Source organism: Nansenia antarctica, assembly GCF_963989245.1.
Source record: "Nansenia antarctica genome assembly, chromosome: 1".
NCBI lineage: Eukaryota > Metazoa > Chordata > Actinopteri > Argentiniformes > Microstomatidae > Nansenia > Nansenia antarctica.
The window spans coordinates 55,279,928-55,292,727 of NC_137674.1; the positions used below are offsets into that span (position 1 = coordinate 55,279,928).

The window sequence follows — 12,800 nt, forward strand, 5'->3', positions numbered from 1 at the left end:
GCCGCTGTTGTGCCCTCTTGATGGTGCCTTTAGTGTTGTCCTTCCAGGCCAGGTCATCCCGCATGTTGTGTCCCAGGAATCGGAGGTTTGAGACTATCTCCACGCTCTCTCCGTCGATGAGCAGGGGCAGGATCTCGGACTTTTTCCTCCTGAAGTCTACGATGAATTCCTGGGTCTTTGACTTGTTTAGCAGCAGGTTGTTAACCTTGCACAGCTTGCTCAATTGCTCTACCTCATCCCTGTACGCCGCCTCGTCCCCCCCCGAGATACATCCCACCACGGTGGTGTCGTCTGCAAACTTTACGATGTAGTTGCTGGGGTGGATGGGGGTGAAGTCGTGGGTGTAGAGGTTGTAGAGGATGGGGCTTAGCACGCAGCCCTGGGGTGACCCAGTGCTGAGGCTGAGGGCTGTGGAGGTGTGGGGGCCCACCCGCACCCTCTGGGGGCGGTCGGTCAGGAAGTCCTTGATCCACGCACATATAGAGTGTGATAGACCCAGGTCTAGTAGTTTGGTCACTAGCCTGTCTGGAAGGATGGTGTTAAAGGCGGAGCTGAAGTCCACGAAGAGCAGTCTCGCGTAGCTGTTTCCCCTCTCCAGGTGGGATAGAGTGGCGTGGAGAGTCGTCGCTATGGCGTCCTCTGTGGACCTGTGGGCTCTGTAGGCGAACTGGTATGGATCCAGGTTGGGCGGGAGGCGTGTGAGTATGTGGGCCCGGACTAGTTTCTCGAAGCACTTCATGATGATTGGTGTGAGTGCCACCGGGCGGTAGTCGTTTAGGCAGCTCACCGTGCTTTTCTTCGGGACTGGGATGATAGTTGAGGTTTTCAGGCAGGGTGGGACGGTGGCCTGGGACAGGGACTGGTTAAAGATGTTGGTGAAAACCCTGGTCGGCGCAGTCTCTCAGCACCCGTCCCAGGACGCCATCCGGCCCCGAGGCTTTCCTGGGGTCCACCGCCTTCAGTACACGTCTCACCTCGTGCTCTGTGAGGGTGAGGCTGCTGAGAGCTGGAGAGAGTGGTGTCTGTGTTGTGGTTACCTCCGTTCGCCCCTCGTCGAACCGGGCGTAGAAGGTGTTCAGCTTTCCCGCCAGCAGGGGGTCGTCCTCTGCGGCTGTGAGCCTGTTGGCTCTGAAGTTTGTCATCTGCTGAACCCCCTGCCACATCCGCCTGGAGTCGTTGCTCAGGAGGCATTCCTCAATCTTCTCTCTGTGCTCTGCCTTGGCCGCTTTGATGCCGCGCTTTAGGTTGGCCCTGGTGGAGCTGTACAGCGGTGTGCGCTTCCCTGCGAAGAAGGCGTTGTCCCTCTCATTTAACAGTTTTTGGACCTTCCCAGTCATCCATGGCTTCGTGTTGGGGTAGACCCGGACCCGTTTGTCCACGGTGACTGAGTTGGTGCAGTTCACTATGTGGTTCAGAACCGACGACGTGTACTGTTCCAGGTCCTCATGCTCATATTCCTGCCATAGGGTGTCAAGAGGGCGTGATGTAAAGTTGTTTAGTTCACCCTTTGTGGTCTGTTCCACAGGAAGCTCCGGATCCAGTGGCAGATGGCTGGGTCAATGTTCATGTCCAAAAGAGTGGTGAAGAGTTTGAGTGGGTTGATGGAATTGAAGGCAGACCTGAAGTCTATGAACAGGATCTGTGCATAGGTGTTTGGTGATTCCAGGTGTTGCAGGATGTAGTGGAGTGCTATGTTAACTGTATCCTCAACAGACCGGTTGGCATGGTAGATGTTATGATGCGTTTTTGTGTGACTATATGCAAATGTTGTGTGCCTATCAAATATTGCAATACTCATTGTTTAACCTTAAACATGCTTTAAGTGTGCCCACTCTCAGTAGTAAACAACATCTTTAGGAGCAGGCACATACCATATCAAGTAACAGTGAGACCAGTTTAACTCTAAGGACATAGGAGCCTTACTGCAGTGGTCAGCTGCAGAGCAGAACAGCATGAACACAGAATAGCCATGTATGGGAACTAATGTCAGTATTGTAAGTTACGAGGTAAAAGCTATTTCCTCTCTGAGAACGGTATATAAGCTGTAACAAACAATCAGTACTTTGCTTGGCATCTCTTTATGCCACAGCCATGCTCGGCATCAGCCGCAGCCAAGCTCGACATCTCCTATGTTGTAGCCATGCTTGAAACTTGGACTTAACAGAGCATGCTGCCTTGGAAACATCTGTACATGGGAATGCAACCCAGATCTGCCTAATACAATGATTACGATTCAACCTTCTCTCTGAGTCATCAATATATAATTTCCGGCCACGTGACCAAGAAAGATCTCCATATATCAGTAGACAAATTGATATGGGTCCATCATTGTATCTGCCTCCTTCCTCAAATTGTCTCAGGAGAAACAGAAACCATCCTCTGCTAACTGTGTCTTAAGTCAGTTCTTTCTGAGTTCTTTCTAACAAGGAAACCTTTCCACCGTTCTCAAGCAGATACCTTGTATCTGCCTCCTTCCTCAAAATGTCTCAGCAGAACATGCGGAACACGCATACAGCACTGAACATAGGTTACCGTATAATATACATGTAATAATAATTTTAATTTTAAATTAATTTAAATAATTTGACTGACAGATACGCCCAATACACTGACACACACACACACACAGTGAAAGATAATCAGCTCATCGAATATGAAGTACAAGAGAGATAATCAGCTCATCGAATATGAAGTACACAAGAGTACACACATAACCGGGAACGCGCATACAGCACTGAACAACATCCGTAGAATATAAACTTATGACTGACAGTCACATACATACACACACACACACACTGAAAGATCATCAGCTCATTAATACGAAGTAGGCCTACATGAGAGTACACGCACAAAGCCGGCTAACGTTACTCATTAACTGTTTACACAAGTAAAATCACAGTGTGACTGAGCACTGGTATAAGGACATGAACCAGAGAACAACAGTAAATGCAATAACCCACAGTCGTCGCTGATGATGTTAAAAAAAAAAACACTGCATTGAACCTGAGATTTACAAATGCATATTACACCTCTTGGAAGAGGAAAGACAAAGAAAAAAATAAACATAGATGTTATGTACGGTGTTGGTGTTCTGTGTGTGTTTGTGTTGTAGCAGGCCTGCTGTTTGTATTGTGTTGTGTGTTGTGTTTTGGTCTCCCCCTGCTGTTGTAATTTTTCCTAAATTCTCAGATAATTGCTTGGTTCCAGTCCCATCATTTCACACCTGTTCCTGATCTACAATCAACCTGAGGCCCGTTCCACTAAGCGAGATTATCTTCTAAGCCTCGATAAAGTTCTAAGCCTCGATAATGTTAGCTTGCGTTCGGTTCCATCAATGTGGCTCAAATAATTCGCTGCTTGGTTGAGCTCCTTCTGAGTCAGATATAATTAGCCTGGTCGCGAGCAGGCTAAAAGACTGGCTAACGTAATAGGTGCGTCAAAAAAGGCTCACAGGCGGAAACTACATCCCGAACGACAGTTCCTCACGTGTCTTTTAGGAAATATTAGTGCCCACTTCACACGAGATAGATAGATAGATTGGTTGACTGTGTGATAGATAGATAATTTGATATTTTGAAAGTGTGATCGATTGATAGATAGTTTGATTGTGTGATAGATAACTTGATATTTTGAAAGTGTGATAGATAGATCAATAAAGAAAAGAGTGTAAAAAAAAAAAGTAATTGTTTCAACTTGCATTGCTGTCATCACAGCGGTCTGGCTGGCGCAGTGGTTAAGGCAGCCAGCTAGAGTTTCAAAGGTTGCGTGTTCGAGACTTGATTTAAGTATTTATTTATTTTTTTTACATTTAACCGAAGATTTCATGCAAAGGCTTCAAACACCATTGTAATCGTGTCAGTTCTTGTAAATTAGCCTGCACCATAATTTTATAGCCTACATACTTTTTTAGATGAGATTTTAGATTAGATTCAGACAACGAAATGCAGTAAAAAGTGTGTCCGAAGAGGGATTTGAACCACCGATATAAAATGACGAATAAATACCACGGCAGCGGTCGATACCACTAGGCCATTGTGGCGATATGACGGCTGGTAGCCTGCTGCGTATATCACCACAGTAGTAATATTCATTTATTAAAATATGAACATATAACAATAACTGGGGCTAGTATGACCTACGCATTTAATCGGTCAGCAATTTCTTGCCAAACCATTTCCCTCGCCTTGTTAATTGCGGCAGTATTGCACTATTTTACATCTTATTTTTCCGTCTTCATAAAGATCAATAATTCGTAATGCTGCGCAAATGTAGGACCCCTGCAGAGTGGAGTATCTTAATTTAGACAGATCGACTCTTCGGGGCTCTTTATGTCTGCGTGCACGCGCCCATATCGAAGATTTGTAAGCCTGTCTTCTGTGAACACTCTTCTGTGAACACTCATCTGTGAACACAGGGACGGTTGCTGAGGGACTGCGCTGAGGGACTGCGCCGACCAGCTGGCCGGGGTTTTCACCAACATGTTCAACCAGTCCCTGGCCCAGGCCACCATCCCACCCTGCCTGAAAACCTCAACTATCATCCCAGTCCCGAAGAAAAGCACGGTGAGCTGCCTAAACGACTACCGCCCGGTGGCACTCACACCAATCATCATGAAGTGCTTCGAGAAACTAGTCCGGGCCCACATACTCACACGCCTCCCGCCCAACCTGGATCCATACCAGTTCGCCTACAGAGCCCACAGGTCCACAGAGGACGCCATCGCGACGACTCTCCACGCCACTCTATCCCACCTGGAGAGGGGAAACAGCTACGCGAGACTGCTCTTTGTGGACTTCAGCTCTGCCTTCAACACCATCCTTCCAGACAGGCTAGTGACCAAACTACTAGACCTGGGACTATCACACTCTATATGTGCATGGGTCAAGGACTTCCTGACCGACCGCCCCCAGAGGGTGCGGGTGGGCTCCCACACCTCCACAGCCCTCAGACTCAGCACTGGTTCCCCCCAGGGCTGCGTGCTAAGCCCCATCCTCTACAACCTCTACACCTACGACTTCACCCCCGTCCACCCCAGCAACTCCATCGTAAAGTTTGCAGACGACACCACCGTGGTGGGCTGCATCTCGGGGGGGGACGAGGCGGCGTACAGGGATGAGGTAGAGCAACTGAGCAAGCTGTGCAAGGTTAACAACCTGCTGCTGAACAAGTCAAAGACCCAGGAAATCATCGTGGACTTCAGGAGGAAAAAGTCCGAGATCCAGCCCCTGCTCATCGACGGAGAGAGCGTGGAGAGAGTCTCAGCCCTCCGATTCCTGGGGGTGCACATACAGGATGACCTGTCCTGGAAGAACAACACAACAGCCACCATCAAGAAGGCACAACAGCGGCTCTACTTCCTGAGAGTCCTCAGGAAGGAACACATCAAGCAGGAGATAATGGTGGCCTACTACCGCGGCGCAGTGGAGAGCATCCTCACCTACGGCATCTGCAACTGGTTCTCCAGCTGCACAACCGCGGAGAGAAATGCGCTACAGAGAGTCGTGAGAACAGCCCAGAAGATCACCGACGCCCCCCTCCCCTCTCTGGAAGAGCTGTACAACACACGCTGTCTCAGGAAGGCCTCCAAGATCTCCAGAGACCCAACCCACCCTGGGTACGAACACTTTACCCGGCTGCCCTCGAAAAGGCGGTACAGGACCATGGCCGCAAGGACAAACAGACTGAAGCACAGCTTCTACCCCAGGGCCATCCAGGCCCTGAACACAGCAAAGACCTAGGTTCTGGGCCCTGGACAGTCTGGACGGATTGATGGCAGCTGCTGGACTGAAAAAATCAGGTGTAGTGCTGAGGCACAAATATGTACATTTCTAGCCTGCAAACTGCGACACTTCAAATGAATGTGCAATAACACTATGTGCAATATGACAACCCTAGTCGTCTATCTGTACAGTATAGTATAGTGGATAGTGTACATAGCCTTTATTTATGTAAACCAGCTCCTTCCCTTCTTGTGTTTTTTTTTCTTTTTTTTTCTTTCCAAGCACCAGGGGAGCCACCCCTCCTAAATGTTGTTGTTTGGTACCTGTACTATAGCAATGACAATAAAGACCATTCATTCATTCATTCATTCATTCATTCATTCATTCATCATCACACAAGCCTGATCCTCGTTCGAGGAATCACCTGAGGCTTGAATTCCAATCCCGAGTTGCCCGATCGCCTGATTTATTTCAATCGCCGATATACTGATCCACCTTTAGTGGAACGGCCCCCTGGTCTTTGCCTATAAATGTTCTGTGTCCTGAGTGGTCTCTCTCTCTCCTGTTTTGAGCTGTGGCAGGGCTCTGGTGGGTTGAGCTCTGTTTGGTTTTGTTTGTGTTATTTGTTTTGTTCATTTAGATGATTTACGTAAATTAAGTATGAAGGTTTCCATTTATTATATTACCTTGATTATGTATTTTGTTTGTTAATCATTTATGTTTATTTGTGCACACAGGGACAGATGACTAGTTGAGATACCCTGGGTTTACATCTGCATATACGTAGGACATACCTGCTGTCTAGCACCCCAGTTTAGAGTGAGCACCACCCACTGTACTTTGAGGTGCCTAGCACCTGTAAAAGGGGGGTGGGGGTTATTATTTTGATTACTTTTATTTGGTGCCACTGTTAGTCCTCTCTGTTCCCTGTGTTGCTTTATCAATAAATATCAATTTAATTGCAACCCTTAGTTTCCTGGTTTTTGTGTGACTGCACCCTCCCTTGTCCTTCTTGTTGCTCTATGTTGCGCCCTTCTACCCCGAGTCACCAGGGGGCGTAACAATAGACAAGGGTACAGTTGTATTTTGTGTACCCTTGTAAAGGGAAAATGTTCAGTTGTGTGGAATAGCGCTATGCTAATGGTACTGGGTAGATTGGTAACAACACTGCTCCCTGTTTTATTTTAGACTCAATGCATGACATTGAGCCATGGTCACAGAATCAAAGTTTATTGTTACATTATACAAGTATCTTTTTGGAGTTCACAAGTCCACAGTCTGCAGAATTGTCAGCAGAGTGTCAAAGGTATATCATAATATACCATGCCATCGCGCATCTACATGTCTCGCAAGCTACCACCCGGCAATCACCCGTCAAAAACTCAGCTAGCACCGTCGGTGGACGGTGAAAAGCTGACGGTGACCGGGCAGCACGACCACTGCAACACCGCAGAGGCGGTTGGTGCCAGTCGGACAGCAGAGGAGTGGAGTGAAAGGGCAGGTGTATGGAGTCTGATCATTGCCTGCATGAAGGAAGGGGCAGCTCCCTTTGCTGCTGGGTAGGCGAGCACCAGGGTCTTAACCTAATGCGAGCTGCTATCAGGAGCTAGTGAAGGGACGCGGAGGAGAGGGGAGAATTTGGGGAGGTTGAACACCAGAAGGCCGGTAGCATTCTGGATGAGCTGCAGAGGTCTTTTGATACATTTGATAAGTAAGTAAGCTAGCTAGATATGATTGGAAACAAATTAGTATACAGTTATGGAATTTATCACCACTTTGGTTGATGATGTGATGTGGCTTTGTTTTCTTTACATTTCGTCTGAATCCAAGATGGTGGACACTGAAAATAAATTTATCCTACTTTAATCCTGGTTTAAACTACGTTTAACTAATCCAGGATTAAAATGATGAAATGCAACACATCTCCGATTAAGTTTAAACCTAGTTTAAGCCTGGATTTACTAAACCTGGATTAAGCCTAAACCAGAATTAATTTAAACCATGTTTGTGTGTTTTTTTGGGCAATGCCCAATGACAGTCTCTGTGAGAGGTATAGATGGTGAGGTTGATTTTGACTCAGTGGACTTCTTCGATATAGCGTCAACATTTGAATTGAACCTGTAGTTTGTGCCCTCATCTGCAATAAACCAAATTCCCCTAACCTGAGGAGGTGGACTGCCCGCTCTATGTCATTCAAATCCTCATCCACCGTCAGTTTATCGATCTCTTCAGCAGTCTGAAAGAGGCAGAGGAGAAAGAGGGTGGTGAGGGATTACGTAGTACTTGAAAGATAAACAGAGAAATATTGACGACTTCATAAATTAGTTATCTATAAATTAACTTGACTGCTTTCCGAAAAGAACGTTGAGAGTTTTCCTGAAAAGATAACTTTGAGCAGTTCATGTTAAACTCAATGGTAACCACACACACACACACACACACACACAGTACACTGTGGCTACAGTTACCGCTTTGTTGGCTCTATCACAATGACTGTATTGCACAGCATCGTAAGAATCCGTCACCCTGGCTAAAGAAAGGTCAGGTCAGGAGAGAGGGTTACAAGCGGCGTGAGGTAAGGCAAGGTGGGGGCTGGACAGGAGTCAATCACTGCTCTGAAATGACTCAGCCCAATAAGTGAGGGGGTGTTGCAGCGAGGCACGATGGACTGCCTGACTACATCTCCTCCCCCTCCCTGCTGGCGTGGGAGAGCAGCATGGGGGCGGGGAGGAGTGTGGGTGTGCGTAGTCTCTTACGTGAAGGCTTCTCTTATTATCTGAGATTTGGATTCTCCTCGATACAGAAAAAAAAAACGGAAGCACAGAAAACACCCGCCCCCTTAGTTACAGCACATGTCATGCATACACAATCCAATAGAGATTATCAGCTCTGGTGCCAACGAATGAGAGTTACCCTTTCCTCACTATCATTCTGGCAGCCTGACAAGCAAGTTAATGGAGAGATGAAGAGGAGAAGGAAGAGGAGAGGGACAGAAGGGGGAGGAAGAAACAAATGTGCATATGCAAATGTTATCAAAGGTTGTTGTGTGATAGGAATCTCTTATATCATGTTGAGAACACTCTTTTAATACATAATTTGCACCTCAATAGGTGAAACTAGAGGATGACATTTGACAGGGAATCCTCAACCATTCTACAGACAATTACTCTGCAGTGGAGGAGAGAGAGCGGAGATGAGTGGCAGAGTCAGTGATGCGGGCAGCTGACAGAAACTGCGTCACGCTGTACAGCAAGAAGTGTGGGCAACCCCCATTACATAGCCAGTTCTTGGTTCGCACAAGTTATAATTTCACAGGGGTAGCCTACACCATTAATGATCCTGAAAATATCTACATACTGTACTGTCGATGTGTTATGCACTGACTGTTCATTTGTGTGAAACAACAAATGATGAGGGTTGAGGTACACTCGAATGAATGAAGCAGCAATACATCCAATAATTGTTGGATGCAAATGTACCCATATTATGTAGCCTAACAATGATATTACAAATAACCTAATGTCAGTATAATACAGTGTATAATTCCCCCCTTGACTAAGATTAACTATGTAGCCCTAGGCTATGAAGTATTTTTAATTAAGCAAATATACAATTAAAGGACCAACAAATGGCAATTTCTGGAGAAAATGTGGGATTATAACAAAACAGAAATACATACAACATGTGTTAAACAAACAAACGTCACTGTAAATACCTTTAGACTCCTGCGTATAGGTCTTTCGATGAATGTCAAGTCTTGCAGATCGTCTACCTGTCCAAATAAACTGGACTGGCTCACATTCATTTTGCTGACGAACATCTGTTTTTTAGTGTCCTTATTGGAATTGCGGTCGCAAATGTTAAAGCCTTGTCATGGTCACGGCTCGAAACTGTGAATGAGTAAGATGAATTCTTTGATATGGGGAAAGCTGTTCCACCCACGACAAAACGCTTCTCTGATGTTATGCCTTGCAACCGGATCATGGGTAGCAGCGATGACAGGCAGAATAGTTCCAAGCACATACAAAAAAACACACCATGTCTTTGACTGATTTGATACCCTGCTATGTTATCATGCTAAATAAATACTATACGTAATTATATAGTATATACTTAAATAATACTTAATTACTTTACATTTATATGTGTACGGTCTCTCACAGTCAGTGCCACTGCAGTTCTAATGGCCACACTTAGGCTCTCTATTCATGCCAACAGAGGTGGGTGATCAGGCTGTAGCCGTACAGTTCACCTGGCGCACTTGCAGCGTGTTTCTAATAGTTACAGCTAGCGCCTAAAGAAGACAAAGTTCCAAAAACTCCCAATATTCCAGACCTGTATTTTGAGTACGATAATGAACATGATGAAGTCCTTCTAGACGGATGAAAGTGCTTCATTGTTGCTGATAAATGACGAGCGACTGAGAGACCAATGAAATTCAGCTACACTCTGAAAATGTATCATTCAAGCAAGCTCGCCTCTATAGCTTGACAAGTGCAACGAAACAAGTAATAGAAAATGTTTAAAAGCACGCTACTACCACTGAGCTAGCTGGCTACAACATGTTAGCACAGTAGCTTGGAGTTAAACTGAGTGAAACGAAGCTCGTCTGTATGCTGGATAAAAACGATATCATAGCTAGTCACATGAAAATATGTGTAGTCCAAGACGAAAGTCATACAGGCGCATGGTAAAGGCGTTTGTTTTCCAGAGAGTGTCTTGAAAATATCTCTCACCCTGTAATTTTCAACACAATCCGCGCACACGCATAAACCACGCAAACGCACTGCAGCAACTAAACAGGTTTCCATGGCGACGCCATGCCACAGCGCTGCCTGGCTGAGGGAACGTGACGCACCGTTCTGAGTCCGTCATCACATTGTACAGGGGATCATGACAAAACAGCATCTCAAATCATAGTACTCAAACCATACGTACAATAAGCATTTAATGTAAATTGCATTATTAATCCCCTTTGAAGGGTGAAAAAGTCTCCTTCACCTCTTGTGTCACCTGCACCATTGTTAATTACTATGTTCTCGTACTTACCCTTATAACTGTGTGTACCGTTATGTGTATGTTTTCATCTGATGAAAAGTGTGTTGTGACCCTGATGAAATGCACTTTAAACTGAAATACACTTTAAACTTGAAACATATCGTTTTTCATTTCTACAATATTTCAGCTAATGAGGGCAACCCTGTTACCAGTGTCTGTAATATGATGATTACCGGGTCATGCCCATTATTATTACACCAATATGTCTGAACATCATACCAAGGTAATCTATGCATACCTGTCAACATTGGGATTTGAAAACAAGGGATATTTTCCCGAAAATAAGGGATATCCCCCGCACGCCCCCGGGCCGTCCTCCCCCCCCCCCCCAACCATAGGAGACCCCTTACATTTAGACAAGGGTACACCAGGCACGTGCCGTGAGCTTTTAGATTGGGTAAACATAAGATATAGAAATACACATAATTACACATACACGCTATCAGTGAACGCAGTTTCAAGGAAATGCAATTTTGATGCCCTAGAACCCGCTAATAAACTGTAGGGTCACTTTGTGATCAGATTACTAAAAACAAAAAAAACAGTTGCCAGTTTCGACTATATCAGGGGTGCTCATTAATAAAGCTCTCCACCGTGCTACTGTGGGTGGCCAAATTCCCACAAACACACACAGCTGAGCACATAAAGGAGGCAAAGAGTGTTCTTCTGGGAGAATGGGGCCTGAAGGACAAAGTTCACTGCCTCATCACTGACAACGCCTCCAACATGATTTCCTGTGCAAAGCTGCTGGGAGTACGCCATGTGCCGTGTTTCACTCACAGCCTCAACCTGGTCGTGAATAAGGGCCTGCCCTGGACCTAACACCTGAACTCAAGGACATACGCTTGCGAACTAGAAAGATTGTAGCCTTCTTCAAGTCTAGTAGCACAGCGATGGAGAGACTGTCCATTTTTCAGGGCCAGTTGGCGGTCCCCAAGCACAAGCTAACCCAGGAGGTGGACACGAGATGGAACAGCACCTACAGAGGATGAAGGAGCAGCGCCTGTCGGTGGGAGCGGCCCTGGCCAGCCTAAGCACAGACATCCCAGCTTTGCCTCACAGCTGGGCCTGCACCTGCTCCGGCTCCTGACGGCAAGGTGCAGTGTGGGGAATGGCATTGGCAACGCTGCTGGACCCCCGTTTTAAAACATTGGCCTTTGGTAACCCGGCCAATGCTCTGGAGGTGGTGAAGAGGTTGACTGCTGAGTGTGCATCAGCTATTCAGAGCACACATAATGCAGCTTCAACCTCACAGGTAAATACCCTTTCCTTTGCACTGTGTATTTCAACAGCAGCACATATTGTATGTCCTGAACAAATTCCTCCCAGAGGACCACAAAGTTAATTTTATTTATTTTATCTTTCTCTTAGCAGCCAACCTCAGCACAGGAAATGCCTGCCGCCGAAGAGACAGACGACTTTTGGGAGCTTCTGGACACTCGAGTTGGTTGGTTGCAAAACATAGTCAATTGTTTAGGATCACATGAAAAAGCTGTCAATTTGACAACTAGGCTAATTGTTGTTGTGTTCCTTGCAGGTGCAGCACATAATGTTCAGAGCCCAACAGCAGACGCCATGGTGGAGGTGCAGCGGTACCTGAGTGACCCCTACCTCCCCAGAGGGGAGGACCCGCTGAAATACACATAAAACCATATATGTCAACTTGTACAAGCTGGCCACCAAATACCTCCATATGCCAGCAACCTCTGTCCCCTGTGAAAGGATTTTCTCAAAAGCAGGGGACATTGTAAGCAAGAAGAGGAGCCGTCTCAGTCCCAGCACTGTGGAGCAAATTGTTTTTCTGAATAAACATTTGTAGGCTAATCTGTCCCACACAAGCATGTCCCACACAACCATGTCCCTCCCACACTTTGCCTGTTCATGTACACAAGCAATACATATGTTATTGTTCACTTAAGCACATGCCTGTCCAGTTCCCACAATATAGCCTTGTTTTGCACTCTTTCCCTGTTCAACAAGCACGTCCCAACACTGTGGCCCCTGTTATGCCATGTTGAC

General features: G+C 46.2%; 1 protein-coding gene across 1 annotated transcript in view; it reads right to left on the reverse strand.

Moving 5' to 3' along the window:
* ppp4r4 (protein phosphatase 4, regulatory subunit 4) overlaps window positions 1–9,543 on the reverse strand; it is a gene marked incomplete at both ends in the record, with an annotated part of 109,405 nt that extends 99,862 nt beyond the window's left edge. The window contains 2 exons of the mRNA XM_080536641.1: window positions 7,886–7,959; window positions 9,439–9,543. Coding sequence (XP_080392767.1) covers window positions 7,886–7,959; window positions 9,439–9,543 — 179 coding nt within the window. The remainder of the gene's footprint in view (window positions 1–7,885; window positions 7,960–9,438) is intronic.
* Between the last annotated feature and the right edge of the window lie 3,257 nt (window positions 9,544–12,800).